Here is a 21707-nt window from a genome sequence, read left to right on the forward strand (position 1 = left end):
ATCTTTCTAATTTGTCCCTTTGACTTTACTATCTTTCTCTTAAGCTTACTGTTCCTTTGCACGAAACTAACTGCTTCTGACTTTCGGAATTTTATAATCTACTCCTCATCCATTTGCTCCACTCTGACATGGAGAACTAACTCTTCTCACTGCTGTGCCAAAGAAACACTGTCATCATTTCCTTGCTAGCACGCTTCTCCCTCAAAAATCATTGTTTGTTCTTTCATGTTGCCACACAGGTATGGAAAAAATAAAAAAGGTATCCTGAAAAAATCACTTTTGACGTATAAAGAACATTTCATAAAACCATAATCAGGCATTAATAAGTCATCGTGATCATGTCTTCCTGGAGGGCTAAGAGCTCTTCATTAGATCTGTGATTAGATCTGCTAGAATACCTGATATTTTTTTTTTTTACCACCTCCAGAGTCCTCCAGAGTCTAATTTTTGCTATCATTTTAATATTGTGGTTTAATGTAACAGAAAGTATTAGATAATCTTAGCTATAGATATCACTACTTGTCTCCTATAATAGTCGCAGTGAGAAATTGGAAACGCAGCATGAACTGTAATGTATTTAGAATATGATGTTGAGAAGGGAATATATTTTGTAGGAGTGAGCTGTTCTCATGACTGAGTAAAGATGTATTGAGAGCTGTACTCCACATCATTATGAAAGTTTTGTAGTTCCAGATATTCTGAATGAATGTAAAATTTAAATTTAGTAAGATGTTCTCTGAAGCCGACCTTATCATTTAAACACCTTTCGTGTCCTTAGGAACACGGCTGATTGTTGCCTTGGAAACAAAGACAGTTCTCTAGTGTCTTCATTGCAAGGGATACAGTCAATCTGAAATCAAATTTCCAATTGCTAATTTTATACCTGGCGCAGGTGCAAAAGTTCTTAAGATCAGAACAGAAACTGTTTGTTTGCAATGCTGTTCTCTGACAACAGTGTACCTCTATTATTTTTTTTTTCCACTGCCCTTGGTGAACTACATCATTCTTGTGTAATAGTCTGCAAGAAACTCAATTGTATGCTTTCCCTCTGCGTAAGAGGGTGATTATGATAATGGAGGAAACAAAACTAAAAGTGAAAATGGAAAGACCTTTAGGCATAAACAAACAAGTCGATACAAATAATTTTGGTCCTACTGTTCTTTAAACTGATCTAAGATATGTATAAAAAAAACCCAACAGGATAACAAGCAAAACCACTCTATGCTCTATTTTCATGCATAGATATCTATATTTAGACAAAGTATTTGTAAAAATGAGGACTACCACTTAAAAAGACATTCCATTCATCCATTTCAGTCCAGCCATATTGTTTAAATAAAACTTAATAAAAGACACTAATAAACACTATCGAGCAGGATCTTTGATAAGGACTATACGTTCTCTGAATCTCAAATTCAGCCTTGTGTTAATGGGCCCCATTATTCATGCTCAAGTAAATTATGACATATCTAATTTTGACCCTTCCTGGGTCAAAATATAAACGCTTTCATTTTCAAGCAGGATTTATATTATGGACCAAGTTCTTAGCTGGTGTCTGTCCATGAAGATATTCATGTTTTACCCTAAGGGAGACTTGTCCCGAGACGCTCCATGTACAGTTAACAGAGAGGGGTAGGTTCCTTCATAGATTGCTCACAAGTCAAAGTTAGGTTCCTGTTCTGAATTACCTTCCAGAGGAACCTCTCTTCTGCTCTTCTTCAAGGAACAGCAGAGACAAGCGTATCTAAAGCGAATTCTCCCAGTATGTCTACATAATATTCAGTGCAGATATTTTACTTTGAACTGCATTAGCTATGATAGCAAAATGCTAGTACTATACAAATTCTTCCGATTAGTTATAGGAATTTTATGCTGTTAAAAATATTTTTTCTTCCTCACATGCACAGGGCTCCTTAACTTCTATACCTATCCACTGACTCCAATGATTTAAGGTGTATGGCAAGTATCTGTGCATGTGGATATACTAGGCTTTAGGACTGTCCTTAAGACAGTACAAAAATGTTGTCCTTCGTCCAACAGCCAAAGTAGCTAATATCTTGAGTGTATGAAAGTGCACAAAGTTTATCCAGCAGCGTGCATCTTCTCAAAGCAATGTAAATGTCAAGCTCGTTGCGTTTGTGCAATGATGCTTTGCATATTTTAATTGAGCCATGTTTGGAAAATAACATTATATTACCTCACATTGCTTATGGATTCACAATGTTACGGTAATCTTTTCTTTTTTCAGTTGAGTAGTTACAAAGCACAACCACAGAGCATTCATTCATCAATCCAGCCTTCAGAAACTGTGGTTTCTACTCAGCCGTAAAAGAATCATCTTCTTAAATCTGCGTTCTTTATTCCCAGTCAGTGAAATTAAACCAGACTCCACTCCAATATTGAAGGGCTTAATATATCTAAAAATATCTCATGACCAGCCTAGCCTTTCTAACCAAACTGCAGAACTTCTATCTCAAAAAGACACATGAAAGTGAAAGTTATTTTACAAAGGGTGGAACAGCTCACACAGATAAAATTACATTTCCCCATAAGCATATGCAGTATCGGGGCCATAAGATGCTGAGGGAAAAAAATAATACTCTAAAAAACCCATCTTGAAATAATAATAATAGAAGTTAAATGAAGCGGCTACGGAATGACTCAGTATCACAATTACTATCAAAATTGTCACTACAAGCTGATTCAGTTATAAAGGACATATAGTTATGTACAGACTCATACACATGTGCAGGTGTATAAGGATGTGTATACATTGACAGGAGTTAGTGTATTAGGAAAATAAAGATGTACTCCAAATAGAAACAAGAAAATTCACAGTTAACATATATTTCAACTTGATGATGAAGGCAGAAATTGCTCATTATTTTTTCTACCATGAAGACAATGAAATTGCTCAATTTTGGTATCAACGCAAAATTAAAAATCAAAGGAAGGAACATCTTATGAGCGTGCCATGTGCAACTACCTTTCCTGTCACTCCTCCACCTCCCTCAACTTTCAATTTCAGGTTTCAGCATTCAATTTTCTTTGCACTAGGCTTTCTTTCCAAACCAGCACACTCTGTTCTCATTGAAATGAAGGCCTTCAAGAACTGCGTATTTTGAGTGCTATAACCAAAATGTGTGTATAATGAGAGTAAATTAAATGCAATTTAATCTAGTTGAGAGGCTGGGAGATTTTGTTCAAATACTGAATATTGTGATGAGTGAACAGCACAATTCAAAATAGATTCTTTTCTTCCTTAGTTCTTTGTTTGTGTCCTAATAAAATCAATGTAAACAAACTGCCTAGTGGAGCAAGGCTGGCATGGGTACTTAAATGACTTTTTTCAGCTCGTTTCTTTTCCTGGATTAATTCCATTGTCCCTGTGTGTAGAGCTGTGGAACACTCATAGCGGCAAATAAATGGATGTTTTCAAAATACTCACTGTACAGGGACTTTAAAATGCCTAACAACTGATTAGAGTTCAGGGTGAACTGCAACAAGGCAAAAGAGCACACTTATTAAATCAGGTTCATGAAACTCAGTGCATTACAGCCTAACGTCGTCTCTCCTGTGGAGGTTATAAACATTAAGATAAGTAAAACAAAGAAATGCAAACCCGAAAAGATTAGAAGAGTCTACACACCAGAATGAATAAAGACAAAAACCTTTTCAGAACAAAGCACATCAGACGGAATAAGAAAAGCAAGTACAAAAATTGAGAGAATAGGGCAGGAAGGGGAGGAGACCATTTTTATACCAAACAATCCCCACGAACCACATTTATTTCGTAGTCAAGGACTCTTTTTGTCAGATAAAGGTAACAGCCTGGCTGCAGATTGATGTACAGAACTAGAACACTGAGCTAACTCGTTTGCCTTGTTTACCTGCAAGCTAAATGCTAAAGAAACATTGTTTTACTTTAACTGGTTAAGTTATATTGTCCTACGGGTTTTGCTGGTGATACGCTTGACACCCATGATCGTTGTGGTCTGACTGTCCTGAAGTCCAAACTGGAGAAGGAACAACGAGGTCCCAATTTCTTTATCAATTAGGAATTAGTAAGATATAATTCTTTGCTTCAATAGAGTTTTAGAGTGCAGCATGAAGAACATAGGCTATACATCCTGAAGAACAACCTATTACTTACTACAGCATGTAAATAATTATTCTTCTTTAAAAATATCCTGTCCACAGATCTCACTCCCAGTGACTAGCAATGAGTTACTGTGTGGACAGAATGTGCGTGTGACGTGTTTCACTTAAACAGAACATGGACTGCAGGATGGCTTCATGGGACAATCTCCCTACACATGGGAAATCACAACAGAGTTTTTCCTCAAGGAAAAGACATCAAACTCAGTTTGCACTAACAAAGCAAAAAGCGGTTATTTGCAAACTAGACAATGAGATCCCAGCAATTGTGAGGTGACAAAACGTGTTCTATGGCACCAAAGTAGGAAAACAGGCTGCAGCAACTTCTGCCAAATGTTTCTTCGCAGAGTTAACGGAAAGCGGCGATTACCAGCCAACAGACTGAAATAGCAGAAAGCTTTTTGCAGGAGGTTAGTGATTAACATTAGACTGCCAACAGACAGAATTTCCTTCCTTTCACTTAGCAAGTCAGTCGACACAAAATTTTGTTCTTTGTTTCATGGAGAAGAAAGTTTTGACCTACAGCTGAACTGCCCCTCGCTCTGGCAATGAATCACATTAACCCTACTGTAACACGCCAGATGCAGCAATGCTGGATGTGAATGCGGATCCCAACTGCAGTTCTCTGAAGCGGTATCAGGCAGCAGAGGTAACTGGGCTATAGGCTGGGCTTACACATTAGCAGAGTACTAGCACGATCTGCATCATGGCAATGGAGCCTTAGGCATATCATTTTTTCTTGGGATTTTTAAGACCAGTGTGATTACAGGATGCAACATCCAAGAGATGTCTCTAATAAAAAATATGTTCAGTTTAGTTAGATGTTTGACAGGTACAGAGGTTTCAGCTTAATGGTGAATATCCCAGGTCCAAAGCAAAGTGTTTCTGGACAGAGTGGAATTGATGCTGCTCCTGGTTTGTTTGGACGGTGACCATCATAGCGCTCTGTCAGCACTCGGCCTCTGGAACCCATGGAGAGGACATGTGATCTGTGTACCAGAACACCTGGGTGAAAACAAGCTCCTTGCAAAGGCCCCATGCCATCTGTATGAAGGTATTCTGCCAACTCTCCCACCTCTGAGTGAGTTTTTGAGAGGAGGCTGAGGGATGAAAGAGAGTACTCTTTTGCAAAGCTGAATTCAATCTTTCCAATAATTTGAGAAGAGAACATCTTGTAGAGCTCTCATCTGTTACCTGTTACATTTACTAAATACAGTGATTTCAACCATTTAACCTGTCATATAAATTAAATCTGGCACACTGTCAAGAAGGTGCTGCAACTATCTGACCGAAGCATGAGGAGGTGAGCTCTTACTGCTACCATTAAAATGTGCTTCAGAGGGTGGAAAAGGTTCATTAACATCAAACACCTTTCCGTCCTGATCTTAACCTATGATGAATTACAGAGGCCTCAGTATATTTTCCCCCACCTTTTTTTTTTTTTCTTTTTTCTGTCCACGCTTCTATTTGCAGGAGAACTACAGTTAAATCTACAGAAGATTTTACTAGCAATATCAAAAAAGCCAGCAAAAGCTGAGTTGCAATTCTCTTGTCAAAATGCAAAGAAATGCTTATTCAGACTGTACATAAACAGCAGGTCCTTCCTGCTGGTCCTAAAAACTCCCCACCATTTCATAGTATTGAAACATATTCCACTGCAATGCAAGTTTTTGTATGTGATCTGCTTGTTTAAACTGATACTCAGTCAAAATAAAATTCAATTCATTTCTTACAGATATTGATTTTGCTCTTCTTACAGATCATTATATTACTTTTGAATATATTCATATGTGTATCTCATGCAAACGTGCTGCCCACTGCTGTAGAAGTAACGTAGATGCCCGTTTTCCAAGCGTGCTGCCTGTGTTTCTGGGCTGGTTTCAGGCGGGCAGTGGTTAGTTTTGGAAGAGCAGCCGGTGACCCGGAGCACCGGGGAGCACTTACGTAATGTGCTTATACGCCTTACATAACTTTCATATACTGTGACAGCCAAACCATCTCCCAGATATTTGACTATCCGACAGATCTTCCTCTCTAACTCTCTCACTATCTGGCTTTTAAGGAGATATTTTAAAAAACTACTAACAATCCTCCCTCGCTCCCCCTGAGCTCCCTAGATTACAGACCCTCATGGCATCACGCTAGCTACCAGCAGAAACAGATGACATCTCTGGTTTTCAGACATTTTCACATATAACCCCTGCCAGTAAACCTAACTTTAGAAAAACCACATTGTGCACACGCTGCAGCCGCTGTTTTGCAGCAGGAGAAACCTGTGTTTTTACAAATGTTTCTTCTCAGTCCTCAGTAATCCGATCTTTAGCTGAGTGGATGGCAAATATTAGCCGAGGGCATTCACTGAGGAGGAAGGGAAAGCAAATTGGTAATGCCGTAGTCATCTGTTTAACAAAACTAACTTTTGAAAATATCTTGTGAGAAAACAATTCTTATCAATTGAGCTCTTTTTCTTGGCAGATATCAATGCAAAAGCCAAGGCATTTTGCTCTTAAGAAAATTAATTCTATTTGTCTTTCCTAGGATAGTTACGCAGTACATAATGGGGTTTTTTTTTAACCATGTTTGCTTGTAATTATTTATAGCTTGTAGAAAACAGTACTTGTAAAATAAAGACTTTCAGAAAACTAAAAGTGTAAATGACTTGAACTCACACATTCTGGTCAACAAAAATTTTAACTTCTAGCACACTGTTGTAATGGAAGATCCTCATTTTACACCAGTATTATGTGTATTTATATACAGAAAGCATAGGTAATATTCTAAGTATAATACAACTAGCATTCTTCTTAACTGCCAGCTGTAAGAAAGTAGAACCACTATCTTGTTCTTGCCATTGAAGTTAGGACCTTAATTGTGAGATACCCTCTCTTTAACCTTGCCAACAAAAATACAAATACAGAATTTGAATTTAAAAAGTAGCATTTAGCAGTAGCATGCCTAGAAACACAGTCAGAGGATGCAAGATAATTTGACCTAAAAAAGCTAAAAGGCTTTGGGCATTACAGCAGACTCTCAAATGTTTATCTTAGTGCAACAGTTTTGCCCTCAAAGCTACTCAGTATGATTAATGTTTGCTGGAAAACATTATGCACACAATACATGAGTAGAAAGACAGTAACTCTTAAACGCATCTACTCCAGGGAAAGCAGCTGCTTATATTCAAGCTGAACTTTTAAAAAACTGCCTCTTGTGACTATACAGATGCCTTTAAGAAAATAAAGGCATACAGTATTTACAAAGGAAGGATGTAACTCAACTGTTAGGCAGAAAGCACAGGCTGCAGAAATCTGGCTACGTATTTTGGAGGTGCTGGCCAGAAGTCCCAAAGCAAAGCGCTCTCTTTGAAACGCAGGACATCCCAAAAAAGCTGAAAGATTCAACCTCTTAGTATTTCTGAGAGCTCCTGTCATGAAACAAATGCTTGACCCTTCTACACAGAAATGCCTCTGGTAAGAAAGCCAATATAGCTAATTACTAATGCAGTATTTACTTTACGTTTATATTTATAATTAAAATTTTAGATGCATAATGCAATTTTATACAAGACACACGAAAATAACTAAATACATTAAGCAATATAAACCTATTCCTCATCAACGCAATATTTTCTTCTTCTATAAAGTTAGCAGAGTTTGGAAGATGGACTTGTAAGTGTCCCAGTCCCAAGTGATAGAAATGACCTTAGCTATTTTAAGAAACTAAACAATGTCACTTGCTATGTTGTGCTCTAACTGCTCGGCATACTTCAAAGACACAACAAGCCATGAGATCAACCACCACCAACTCCTGCACTTCTCATCTAATGACAACTACCAAACTGACAGTTCTCAGACTTTGCAGTTTTTGGCAGATTAAACAATTTTCCATGAGAAAAGGACAGGAAAATACACTCAATGCTTAATATCCCCCCTATGGTGGCAAGGAACAGATTAGGTGAGCTGAGTCATACCATGCCATAGTGGAAGACCAGAAACTACAAGAACCTCGCTAACTCAAATTTTCCCAAATTCGGTAATCAGTCTGGCTTTCATTGTGTTAGCAAAATCCCAACCTGGCCTCCAAGAAAGAGGACTCTCTGCACCAATTCACATTGTTTGCCCATCTATACATAAATAGAGGAAAAAAGGAGTTAGCTAAAGCCCTGAAGCACATGATTTGATTATACTAATTGTTTTAAAGCAAATTTGCAAGCATCATTAACAAGCTAAAAGCAAATCAGGCCGTCATGTTTTCCACAAAGCCTGTAAAATGAAATTACGGAAACTCAAATTCACAGATTACAGAAGTCAAAAGGACATCCATTATAGTTTAGCCAAATACCTCTTCTCATATGTAAAAGTTAAAGAATTTTTCCACCAATTAGACTATATTAAGACAACTGCAAATAACCAACCCGTGTTCTTAGCACTGAGAATAATGAGTTGTAGAACTTCTTTTCTTGCTGAAGGACACTGGGGACCCTAAAGCTAAAAATGATTCAAAGGGAGACAGAACACCACCATGGAACAGAAAATCACTAAAGATTACTAAATAAAAAAAAAAATTGTATCTGGCTTAGAAAAATCAGAGCTAAACATGACTGGAAAGTAGGAGGTTTTAGGAGGAAGCACAACACCTACTTGCCACACTTTCCTGCTCTTTCCTAGACATCTGTCTGCGGCTGCTGGTAGAGATGGCATGCTATCTTTGATAAAAGTTTGGTTTGGCCCCGATACACTCCATTTCTAATCTGGGCCAACATTCACCTATTTTCACAGACTCAAAATTGCACCTCCTTTATGTAACATCTAATTTCAGCCAGTGGGCCACATTGTGCTTTTATCAGAAGGTTAAAAAGTCTACTATTAACGTTCCATGCACTAGTAATTACATACATACATAACAAGGCATCTCAACCCGTTTCTTGACGAGCTAAAGAGAGTCTTACAAGACTCATGTCACTAAATAATCTCCCTTATATTATGGCAGCAAAGGTTACAAACTGTTGGTTCAGACTGTCACATAACTCAAGAGAATCATTTGTACGTGTATTAAAAAGAACTGCTGCTACTGGAATAAAATGCTTGCAAGTGTACCTATGGTAGATACAGACTTCTTCCCACGCACATCTTGAATGTGCATTCGCCAGAAAAACTATCAGAGCTTAATCTCTGCAGACTTCCCCATCTTCCATCGCCTGCGTTCTTGGTATGGTACCGCAGCTCCCTTCTGACTTCCTGAGCTTATAGACCAGACTAAAAAAGGCCAAAACCGAGTTCCTTTGGGAATACAAGTACTACCACTCCCCTCCTAAGGAAGCTAGCAAGTTGTTTTGGTGGGGCATACACACAAAATGAAGCAAGTTAAAACTTCTTTCTGACTGATACTCCATGCCTGCTTCTAGCTAAGTGACTCAACACAGGGTCATGGTTCTGTTGGCTGATCTGGCTTGGGGAGAAAAGGGGACTTGATCCTTCCCCTTCCCAGGCAGAGGCCATCTCTGCTCCCTCCTCAGACACTGGACATCAGAAACTTTGATCCCTTAACAGAGCATGACCTATGATGTCCATCGTTTACCAGTTTCATTTCAATCAAGTAGTGCCCATCATTGAACAATATAGGTCCATCACGGTTATGCAATAATTAGTGAAAATATTACTTTCCTCACTTACAATATCTATGAAATACATGGACTAAATTTTGCTGGTGCTGTCCTGCTACACATGTATATTCAATTTGGAGTTAGAGCACCTACATCTCTACTAGTGACAGAGGTGGGACTTCTCAGTTTTACACATGCATGGCATGTGTTCACAAAGAAAAGTCTCACATACAGTTCAATGTGTCCCAGAAAACAAACAATGAATTTTGTTTATGTTAATCTTCAAAGCAAATAAGAGAAAAACCCAAAAGCATCTCTGACAAAGTATCACTCTAGAGGAAGTCCTTATCTTAAAAATATGACCCTTCCTAGTCCACGAAGAGCTCCAGTTATATCAGCTAGCTCAACATGGGGATGCTGGGCTGGATAACTTCTAGCTGTCCCCTTCCAACCTAAGCCAGTCTGTGATTCTGTGAAATCACAAACTCTTAAAGGTCATGTTTAAATGTAGTCTAGATATCAGTCCAGATATTGGTAAAGGGCAAAGCTTTTTAAATCATCATAGCAAAGTTCCTTATATTACAGATACATTAAGTCTTAGAAAATGAGTGTTGACACAGAACACGTATTTGCTAATTATCTATGAACAAGTGGGTGGTGTCTATTCTGATACAATAGAGATACCCATGTCAGACATAATTATTTTTCACCTAACAGATGAACATATGTAGAGTTTGCAGAAGGCTTCTAATGCACTGATGTTAAAACAAATAAAACCACCTTTGTTGGACCAAGCTGCTTCACATCCGTCTGTTCACTTGGAAGGTTTTCCTCAGCACAAATTTTACTACATTCAAATTTGTGAATTATCACAAATTTTGAGAAGCAGCAAAAGAGAACAAGTGGACAAAACAGAGCTGCCAGATAACATGCATAAATTACAAGAATGTAGATGAAATATGAATTGATAATTTGTTTTAGAAAACTATGAGTGGCACAAAAACCCCAAGCCAAAACCCAAATGCTGCCACATGCTGTCCAGCCTGTGGGACCTCAGTGGCTCCTAGGGGACAGTAATTTGACAGTCAATCACTCGCACCACCTGCCAGGCACGTGTCCCCAGTAAGACATCTCAAGAGCCAGCAGCATTCAAAGCCTGAAACCTCCTGTAACGCAGTCTTTCTCTGTCTAGCTTTGGAGAAGAGCGAGCAACAATTCCACTCATCCTCAACTACAACTAGATGAGAGGATGAGGGAGAGGAAAAGTTAATGCTTTAAGGAATTCATTGCTAACACCAAAAGGGTTTATAGAAAAAAAAAAAAGTCATCTTAATGGACATTACTAGTGCAGAGCAGTAGTTGGAGAGCTAACTGCACGCATTGTCACTGCTTGTGTGACAGGGATCCAAGCCATGCAGGACAGGGTCCAGCATGCGATGGTCAAGGGACTGCTCTCTGCAATAGAAGATCCCTTATCAGAATGAATCTCATGGCATAGTTGCAGCAAAACTTTCAGGAAAGACGGTGCTGGGAGTGAATTCAGTAGGGACAGATCAAAAGTCTGCAGAACATGTCTCCTCTCTCACTCTGCAACACAGTCCTTGACTGTACTGAGGGATTTTGCTGTCTCTTGTAAATTAAGTGAAAATGTGTATATGCTGGTGACACTGTTTATGCCTGGTTTATTTGTACATATCTGTGATTACAAAAAAAAAAGCCATGGTCTACCCATTAAAATACGGCACCTCTAACTTGTATGTTCAGGTCAGCAACACAGAATGACAAATAGGGAAAATAAAAACAATGTAATAAAATAATAACATAACAAGTGCTTATTTTTATCTTGTCTTTTGAAAATCATCCCTCTCAATACATTTTCAACTATAGCAATTCTTTAGATGTTGAGGGAAGGCACAGAATTAGGTACTTGAAAGTGCGAGAAGCAATGGTCAATGAAAACCACCTTTACAAAGTACTCCATGATGAAAGTTTAAAAAATATTTGCATAAGGACTACTCTACCATACAAAAAAGCGTGTGCTACTTAAGTCGTATATACGACATATTAAAGTATTCATGGACACTACACAATTTAAACAAAATTTACACATATAAAACACTCTTTCTTTTTATGTTATTCAGACAAGCAATTATATCTCATTCCAGAACAAAAAATATCAATCCATATATAGAGCAAGGACTTGCCTGTTTGGCATGAGTCTTACCCACCTCACTAAAATGGCAGATATATATCAGAGTGCTATTTCTCATATAATAAAAAGTATGAGTATTCAAGGCAACACCAGTAGGCACAGAGATTTTTTCAAGTTCAAAATGGATAAAACCCCAGTGGCTGCACAGGCAACATATCATGCTGGATACTTGTTCTCAGAATCACCACCCTCGGGCTGCACAGCACGTGCAAAGACTCAGTCGTGGTGCAAGTGTCATCTCTAGCAACACACTTTAAATTTTTTTTTTTTCTTTTTTCAGGAATTCTGTGGGTTTCTGCTTTTTGATCTCCAGTTAGTCTCAGAAAGAGTCCTTCCTGCAGACAGGATGACAGAGATTTTCTTTAGGGGGGTGGTGGTGGTGGCGGTGGTAATCAGGTAATATTTAAACATCTAAAATTTGGCTGAAATCATCATCTCTGAAAAGTTGAGCTATATCCTATTTGCTGTCTTCCTGCTCATAGACAAAGCTTTCCAGAGTCAAGTTTAATTATTCCAATTAAATTAGCATTTCCTTTAAAGGCTTATTGTTCTTACTGGGATTTTTTGAGGTGGTATAGGGAAAAGGATATTTAAAGTATGATAGGGATGTAGGAGTCCACAGCTGCTTGCAACAAATACTATCTTATCACCAACTTCTATTCAGTTCTATAAAGAAAATTTCATTATCAAATCATGGTAAGTATAATCTTTTGGGATTTTTTTTTTTTTAAGGAATTTTAACGAGACAAGAGATTTCATTTTTTTTCCTCGCTCTAGTACTTTACCTTCTCAGTAACAGGTGCAACCGTTACTTAGAGGACTGTAACTATAGATACATGAATGTCCTGTTGAAAGCTAGTTACCAGATTTCTGGAAACCAAATCTCACTGTGTACTTTACTCTCACTTGTATGGGAAATGGAATAGCCTCTTCCCTTGTATTCAAACCAGTTCACATATAATTGGGATCCCCTCTGGGTTCTGAAACTATGAAAGCCTGATGTAGCTGCAGTATTCTTACAGTAGGAACAATTTTAACCTAGTTTTTATCCTATTCCCTTATTCCAGGGTTCCTTGTTGAGATCATATCTTGTCAATGATGTGGGATGTCAGGCAAAAAGAGAGGACTGAACTGACTGATGTTCATTCCACCACTGGGCTCTAGGTCAGGATTTGAGAAAGGTAAAACAGGTTATCTTTCCAAAGAGACTCAGCTGTTACAGAAACAAAACTTGATGGACAATTTTACCCCTGGCAACAGTCTCAGAGAACAAATGGATTGTTGGAAAAGAAAACTACACCTGCTAGGAAGTTGGTGCACTGTTTGTTTCTGTTTCCCTTAAGAGCATGCAAAATTATCAGCTACCATCACATTATACTCATATCTATTTAAGTTTATATTTATACTGTTAACTCTCAGGGGTCCCATATTTAAAAGTTTAACTTATCTGCAAACCAGGCAGACTTGCTGTCATCTCACCTTCAGTTGAAAAGTCACAAATGGGGACACAAAAATCTTCTCCCCAAAATAATGGGGTTTCGATTTAATTTTTTTTTCTTCAAGGATCACCATTTATTTTGGTTTTGCTAACATTCTATATTGAAAGTAATTTCAGAAATATACTCTCAAGAAAGGTCCAGCATTAAAAGAATTCATGTGTAAAATACACTGGCAAAACTATGTTTGAACACAATCTGTTCTCCTATGACTGGGTGCAAGTCTTTCTACGCTTGAAAACCTGTGTTATCAAAATATAATGAATCTTACTTACATTATATCCCTGCTGCTACCAAACACATGCAAATGTTATAGTGACATGTCTGAAAGCATTCGACTATTCACTAGGGAAAAACTGCATTTGCAAAGCTGAATTAACAGGTCTGGACTCTTTAAAAAGCCTACAGCAAACAACAATTAGTAATGGTTCTATTTTAACTTCACCTGTGAGTTATGTCCGATTACACAAACAAGTGGAGCCTATCAAAAAAAGTGCAGCCACACATTTTTGTTGAAAAAACCCCCAAAATCTCATGAGTTTTTGTTATATTTTTTCTTTAGAAACAATACTATTTTTAGGGGGGGGAGGGGGGGTGTCAAAACATAAAGCAAGTGTTTTATTCCATCTCATTTGGTTTTAACCTCAATTCAGTGTTTAAGCTCAAGTTTCACTAGTCTTTCCTACAGGCTGTTTTGCAAATCTTTGATTATTTGAATGAAATCTTTTCATTTCAGCTACTTGCCTTTCCTGCTGTCTGACTGCAGCCTTGTGTTTGCTCAGCATTGCCAGCGAGCACAGAACAAGCTTCTGCTTTTATCATCAGTGATGTTTTGAGGGTAGTCCTGAAGCTACAGGGAGTCCTTTTCTGAGCCCTCTAATTCTGGTAATTATAGCACTGAATGAGGCAGAGATCCACTACCTCACAAAAAGGCAGAAATTCAACCTCACAAAAATTGTCTTCAGTTCCCATTTCACAAGATAAATAAGCAGGAAATTAAGAACTAACAACTCGTGCTCTCCCAATGTTAAATGGTTAAAAAAAAAAAAAAGAAAAAGATCCTGTTCTCTTCCTTCTCCCGCCAAAAAAGAAAGGTCATTTCTGAGGCTCACCGACAGTTCAAGCAGCTATGTTGGCTCATCACACCCACAGTCATATTCTGAGAAACATGACATGTTAGGAAATAGAAAATCTCTGCAAGAACTTGCTTGAAAAGGTGCAAGGAGGAAGCACAAACGTTGCCCAGTGCAGAAGACCCTTAAGGTAGCCATATCTCTTTGGTTTGCTCTGAGCTACAGAAGGCTGCTCTCAGAGCGGCTGAGCACTTGAACAGGACAGGGGCCAGACGGGCCAGCACACTCAAACCTACTGTATTCTGGAAAGGACGCCATCAGTGCTAGTGGGTACTATTCCTAGGGGAAATGGCAAGGTCCAGACATTGCAGTCAGAAACCAGAAAGCTTCGCAATTATTAGAGTGCTGCAGTGCAGTGAATTGCAATGTTAAAAGCACTGAAATTACTTGAAGCAGAAGGTTTTTACTGGAGACAATAGCAACTGTTACATGCCAGAATACCTGTGGAAGGAGGGAGAAAGAGTTTAAACTGTCCATATGACTGCACCTAGGCAAACAGACACCTGCCTCTTGCTATCATTTCTCATCATCCCTTTCAAAAAGAAACTAATTAATGCACTGTCATGTTTTGAAGAAGCTTTTGATCAACGAAGATGATGCAGAGATCAGTCACAGCATTCTTAATTTCTTGCATTTCCTGGAGAAGGAACTGAGACTCATTTTCAGGAAATGGATGACATCACTGGAGAAATCCTTGCGAATGTCGCACCTTCTGTTGCTTTGGAAAACTTGTTATTCTGCTGAAAATCATTAAGAAGGAGCACTACTAACTTACAAACACCTACATCTCACTCTAAAACAATTGAAGCAATTGTTTATGGATATTCAGACTATTCCACCGCCACTAAGCAATTGTATGTAGATGGTACAACCACCATGGGAGATACTGTATGAAAGAGCAAGAGGTCTTTCTCCACTTGGCCCCGGCTGAATGACTACATTGCTTTATCTCACTCTGAAAAGAAATACACCAGGGAGGAGAAAGGAGGCATATTTTCATGGCTTGTGTTCAATAAGCTTGACCCTTTTCATTACTGGCAGTTGAGGAACAATGACAACTGTCAATCAGCTGCCTGGGCTCTTTGCTCATGAGCATGTTATCTATCTGGAGTCTCTTTCTGGTGGAACATTTGCAGATGGACATCAGATATCCAACAGATGGACACGCTTCTTCAGAGGAAGCTTTGAAAGGCTTCACTTATCACAAGGAAAAGGTGTTCCTGTTAAAAGATACTGGCCACCGATGGCTAGAAGACTAAGAAAGGAAGCTCGAGCACAGGGATGATGGGATGTTTATAGATGAGGTCCCCTTGGAGGTAAGGGGTGGGGAGGGAACTGGGAAGGGATGCACAGAACAAAACCCCCTCCACATCTGCATTTCTCACGTTTATTCTGCTGAGATAGTGAAGGAGATGCTATAAGGAAAAACATATTTATCCAATATATATAATTCAGATTTTTTTAATGCAAAAGTACCATAAAAAACACAAGTGTTTTTACATCAATAACCTTTTGTTTTCAGAGCTAATACTGATGCTGTCTAGGTAGTTGCACTTTTTGAAAAGATATGCCATTCCCCACCATTTGAAACTTTATTTTTCCCTGAAAAGTGGCTCTACTAGTTATACATCATGTTGGAGTTGCTACTCTATATATTTCATGCTCAGAAAATAATTGCATGAATAATTACTTTCCCCCAATTTGTCTGTCGTTTGCTTTGCCTTGGTCTAGTTTCAGTGCAGAAAGAAGATATTAATTTGATGTTTGCCTCAAGTGGAAGAATGTAATACTGGGAAGATCTCGTAATACCTGAAAACATGATTGTAATCTAGCCCACAAAATGCAAGTTATGCTGTTTAATCTGTGGTTGTCTTGTGTTTCTGGAACTTAGACCTTTTATAAGAATAGACTGCTGACCCATGTCCAACCACGAGGGCCTTTTGTCTATTCATTAAAGCTTTGATCTGCACAGAAGTGAAAATGCTTTTATCAGTGTAGCTCTTGCTGTCACTGCCCCGAAAATGCTGGATAGCGTCCTCACACTGGTTTTACAGCATTGGTCCTCACCTACGCCTATGGTAATTCCTGAACCACTGCAGAATTAACTGTCCCTTGCTGCTTGCAGACACACCTGTACTTGGCCTCTCTTCATTAAAATAGGAACTAGAGAAAAGAGCATGGCGTGCTTCTGCACTTGCAAGAAATAGATGCAACAGAGTACTGCAAAGAAGCAAGAGGAGTCTCGGGCCCCTCACCTCACTTTATTAGCTAGCTGCTTCACTAAGAAGGATCATGATGTTCACCAGAAAAGGGTCCATCACCCTAACAGCAGACAGTACCCAATTCTAGTTGCCCAGCATCCAATCCAGGCTTCTTGCTGGGTGACAAAACTGGTAGCACTTTAGGGAGTGAATGGAATTGCTCCTGCTCCTCTTCCAAAAATCTTGATCCATATTCTCTTTAGTTCTCTATTAAAGATTTCACATTAATTTATTCTCTGCTCCAGGTCCCCCCACAATAGAGTCTTAACCAGCCTCCTGTACCATTCTTTACACTGAAGGACATCAGGGAAATTTGAAGCAAAGCCTACAGATGTAGCACATTAACCTTTCTGAATCCAAATTGGGGAAAGTATTTTGTCTTATGTCAACAAACTTTGTTATGATATTTCCAGTGTATCATAAAGTATTTTCAAAATAGATCAAATTATTATAACCCATTCAACAGTCCACTCCCTTTCAGCAGTTTTAACACAAACCATGTAAAGAAACATTTCAGAGAAACATTTCAGAACTTCCTGAAAACCTTTCTTAAAGTTTGAGAACTTCAAACCAAGACTGTCATTCAAATATAAAATGATTTTTTTTTAATTATGGCATTTTTCACCATACAGGAGGTTTTAATAAGCTCTAACGATGATCATTCATCTCTATCTGGGAGCTGAGACACTGTATGCCCTAAAATCCCTTTCAAATAGACACTAACTCAGTCTTTAAATGGATTTGAACACAGAATAGTTACAGTCCTGCTGCACCAGGTTAAAAAGTAATTAGCTTAGCATTAATGAAAATGTAAAGATGCTCACATTGTCTAAAGTTAAGGATCCCAAACATAATCAAAATAACTGTTCAAAGCAGCTGTATTAGGAGATTTTTCTCTCCATGCACTATATATGGAGCCTAATAATCTATTCTGGCATCTCAGAGGTTTACATTCTGATAATGTTAATACCCTTCTAATAGCTACATCCAAGACAGCACTACTCTAAAAGCTCATATGGTAAAACACAACAGCATGCATGTCTGGATAGCATCAAGAGAGGAATGCGATGCATACTTGCACAAAAGTATATGAACCAGTTTCTCCATAACATGTGATCCCACAACACATTTGCCCCAGACTTTTATGTCTGGTTTTCTTTAAACAGTCGTTCTGGGGGATTTTGTTGCCGTTTTTTGCTTGAAAGTAAGATATACAGTGTAAATTACCACAATGACTCTCAGTAACAAGAGGAAGAACTAGAAAATGTGTTTTAAAATAAATTCTTTAGTATCTTTTTGCATTGTCAACGTATTACTTTTAAATGCAGATATTTTTTACTCAAAAAACTAAGGCACCAGAAAAAAAAGTCCAAATCTCTACATGCCTATGGGATATGTAGTACAGTGTCAATCAGAGAAAATCTAAAAAGGTGATGGTAGACATGTGTGTTTAAAGTACCTACCATTGCACCTGAAAACCAGCCAATATTCTTCCTGGGTCCTGCAGGAAGCCTGAAAGTATTAGGTGAGAACTGCCAGGCTTCTGGTTCTTAGTGAAATTCAGACTAACTTTTCACCACCGAATTAATGAAACAATCCTGAAAAACTGGGGAGCAGGTATATATTATTGTAGGAACACACAGGTGCAAGGATAGGGGATGAAGTCCTAAGTGCTGACACGTACACTCATATTGAAAGCGACTCCATATATGTTCCAGTTGGCACATTATAACCAAAGGTGACCATATTCACTTGAGCTTAAGGTTCCAGTGGATGACCTAGTTTTGCCTGTCTACAAAATGAAAACAGAGAATGAACAACTAAAATAGAAATGTAGTCCTGTTCCTTTTAATATTATCTAAAAAGTACATGAGATCCATGACAAGCTCCTGGTAACTTCACATCGACATACTGGAGAAAGGCAAAACATACTAGAGAAAGGCATTAGATTCAATTGTAATTAGGATTTTGTTTGTTATGGCTGATTACGGACGACAGTGCTGACCTTAATAGTATCACACAAAACTGTGAGTTTTTAACTAGGAAAGCCAGTGTATTGTTTACAGGCTCGGTTTGTCCAGAATTACGAGATCATTTTGTCACGTTTTAAAAAGTAACCTCCTATTCTACACAAAAACACAGTATAGAGGAGGTTATGCATCTGCATGTGGAGCACACAAAGAACATGTTCATGTAAAGCCATGCACTGCAGTGTAAAAATATCTGAGCTAACAATAAATAGATGAACCAGTCTCTGCAACTCCATGCTGGTTTTGGGTTTTGCAGGTTTTTTTGGTGGTTTTTTTTTTCTTCTGTTCTGATATGTAAGCTAGCTTAGAAATCCTATCTAGCAAGGTCAGCCAGAAATTCCTAAAGAACGCTACCATTGCAAAACCAGCTCTGTAGTACCTCTGTATCTTACTGAAGCTAATCCCATACGATTCTTCATCTCCTGTGATCTCCACCACTCTCTCTATGGAATCATTTGTTAAAACAGAAATTTTTAGTAGAAAAATCTAGTTCCTTATTTTCCTAAATTGCTTTGAAATGTTTGTTAAGTATATTGTAAAATATACTTATGCAATAAAATGAGAATAGTGTATGGACAGTAAAAATAAGGTAACATTACCATTCTCTCATACATACTTAGTTCTCGACACAATTACTTCAAACATGTTCAGCCTGATTACAATTTCTGTTCACATTAGAGACAAGTTAACTGTTTATTTGCGATGGTATTTCAGCAATGAAAGAAATTCTAGTGTTGCAACCACAAACACCTCCAGGGCATGAAACAAAGTTTCATAGAGCCCAATGTCCTTTTAAAAGTGACAATGTAAACAAAGTATGTTTGCACACACAAGGACAACAGCCATTACAAGTTGCTACATTCCTAGCCATACCAGGAATTTCAAGCTGTCTGAAAAGGAAGACCATTTGGTTGAAAGGACAGATGAATCTGTCCAGCTCTCTCCTCCACTTCTTAAGCAGTAATGGATTAACAGAAAATGAAGCAGTATCTGAAATCCTACAGTTCACAACGCAATGCGCAGGAGTAAACCAGCGCTGTTTCCTATGTAATACCCTGTGCTGCACGCTGTACTGCCAGCGGCTGCTCCACTCCCCACGCAGCCACCCCAGCTCTGCCACCACAACCTGTGCGGTAGAGGTGGAATGGCTTTAGCTAGCTAATCTTAATACAACGTGAACAGGAATTGCAAAACCCCGGGATTTACGTATTTATCCACCTAAAACAAAAGCAGAATCTCCCGAGTTTGTCTTCCCTTCAGGCCACCAACACTTTTCACTGCTCTGCGTGTCAGTTGCTCTTACCTGTTGTTTGAGAGCCTCTAGAGATTCAAATTCCAATTTGGCTAGTTTTATCTGGATATCTCTCGGTTTATCCGGAATTACAAATGCCATGACAAACTTTATTGCTAGTAGCAAGTGCTGCAAAAGAAATAAAAAAGAAAATTATTGTTTGTTAGAGTTTGAAGCATGAAGAGAACAGTATAATACTATTTCCAAATTTTAGTAATAGAGGTATAAACAATTATTTCTTGTGACAGATACAACACAGCATATATAACTATAATCACATTGAGCCTCAGCTACTCTGTATTTTTTCTATTTACAATTATTCATAATTTGAATATAAACACATATAGTTTGGCTTATTTTCATAATAATCCTATTTTCACTATGTACTAGAAATTTCTAATTCAATTTTGTATTTGTGATTCCAGATAAAATAATAGCTTTTAAAACATACTATTGGTCCATAGAAATGGTATTATGGCACCCAGCACATATAGTTTCATAGTGAAATTTTTACATATATACACAACACACAAATATAATTACGCATAGTTAGATCCAATTATAGCAACATACATACGTGCACACATATACGTATGTCATGATACAAATGAAACAAGCACATTGTAAAAAATATGGACATAGAATTTCTGCATGCCTTAAAATCCCTACATTAGAGAAGTTATTGAAATCTAAAAGCACTCCTGAGAAAGCATCAGAAGAGAACAAAACAAAATAAAATATGCTCTTTAAAGAAGAGGAACACTCATGTACAGAAACTTTCCAGGAAATTGAGAAACATTTCATATATAAGATGCCAAATTAGTCATAATTTATCACAAAAGATTATAATCTTATTTAAGAGAAAACAAGCATGAAGTTCTGTTGAACCTAGTCATTGACTAGTCTTTACATTTCACTTAAACATGCACCATTCCCCCTCATCTCCCCCAAAACAAGTGCCAAACTAACAAGTCAGTGTTTTGTTTCTTCATTTATGTCAACCATAATCTAAAGAAGAATCATTAAATCTCATTTTATCAAGGTGACGTGGTGAACTGGTTGCTGAGCCAACAGCATGCTGCATGTTTGCAAGCAGGAGCTTGCTCCCAGCTGAGAAAACCTCAACCAATATAAGGCAACACTTAAATACATGGGCTTAACTTTAAGCACATGCTTAAGTTCCACTGACACAATGATACTGATAGACATGCTTAAATTTAGATTGCATGTCCAAGCTACTTACCAAATTTCCCTGACTTTTTTTTATAAAATGGAACAGATCAGTGCTCCTTTCTGAAATGCATTTTGCTGAACCAGATGATCTTTATGCACTTGGGCATGTGACTAACAACATAAAAGACCAAAAATCCCTGGAGATTCTGGAATTACGTGAGCAAGAAGCTAGCAAAAACACTACAGACTTCGCAGGAGTGGTAGTGAAGCTCTATAAATAAGCCAATTCCAATAAATAAGAGTTAAAGTAAGAAATCAGATAATAGTAACAAGTAAGAGAACAGAGCGCCATAC

The 21707-nt window shown here is 38.0% G+C and overlaps 1 protein-coding gene across 5 annotated transcripts in view; it reads right to left on the minus strand.

The window, feature by feature from the left end:
- ANO10 (anoctamin 10) overlaps positions 1-21707 on the minus strand; it is a 127044-nt gene that overhangs the window by 23050 nt on the left and 82287 nt on the right. For all 5 annotated transcript variants that reach the window (XM_054817461.1, XM_054817459.1, XM_054817460.1 and 2 more), the window contains exon 12: positions 20193-20309. In XM_054817461.1, coding sequence (XP_054673436.1) covers positions 20193-20309 — 117 coding nt within the window. The remainder of the gene's footprint in view (positions 1-20192; positions 20310-21707) is intronic.

The sequence above is a fragment of the Grus americana genome, chromosome 2, assembly GCF_028858705.1.
Source record: "Grus americana isolate bGruAme1 chromosome 2, bGruAme1.mat, whole genome shotgun sequence".
Lineage (NCBI taxonomy): Eukaryota > Metazoa > Chordata > Aves > Gruiformes > Gruidae > Grus > Grus americana.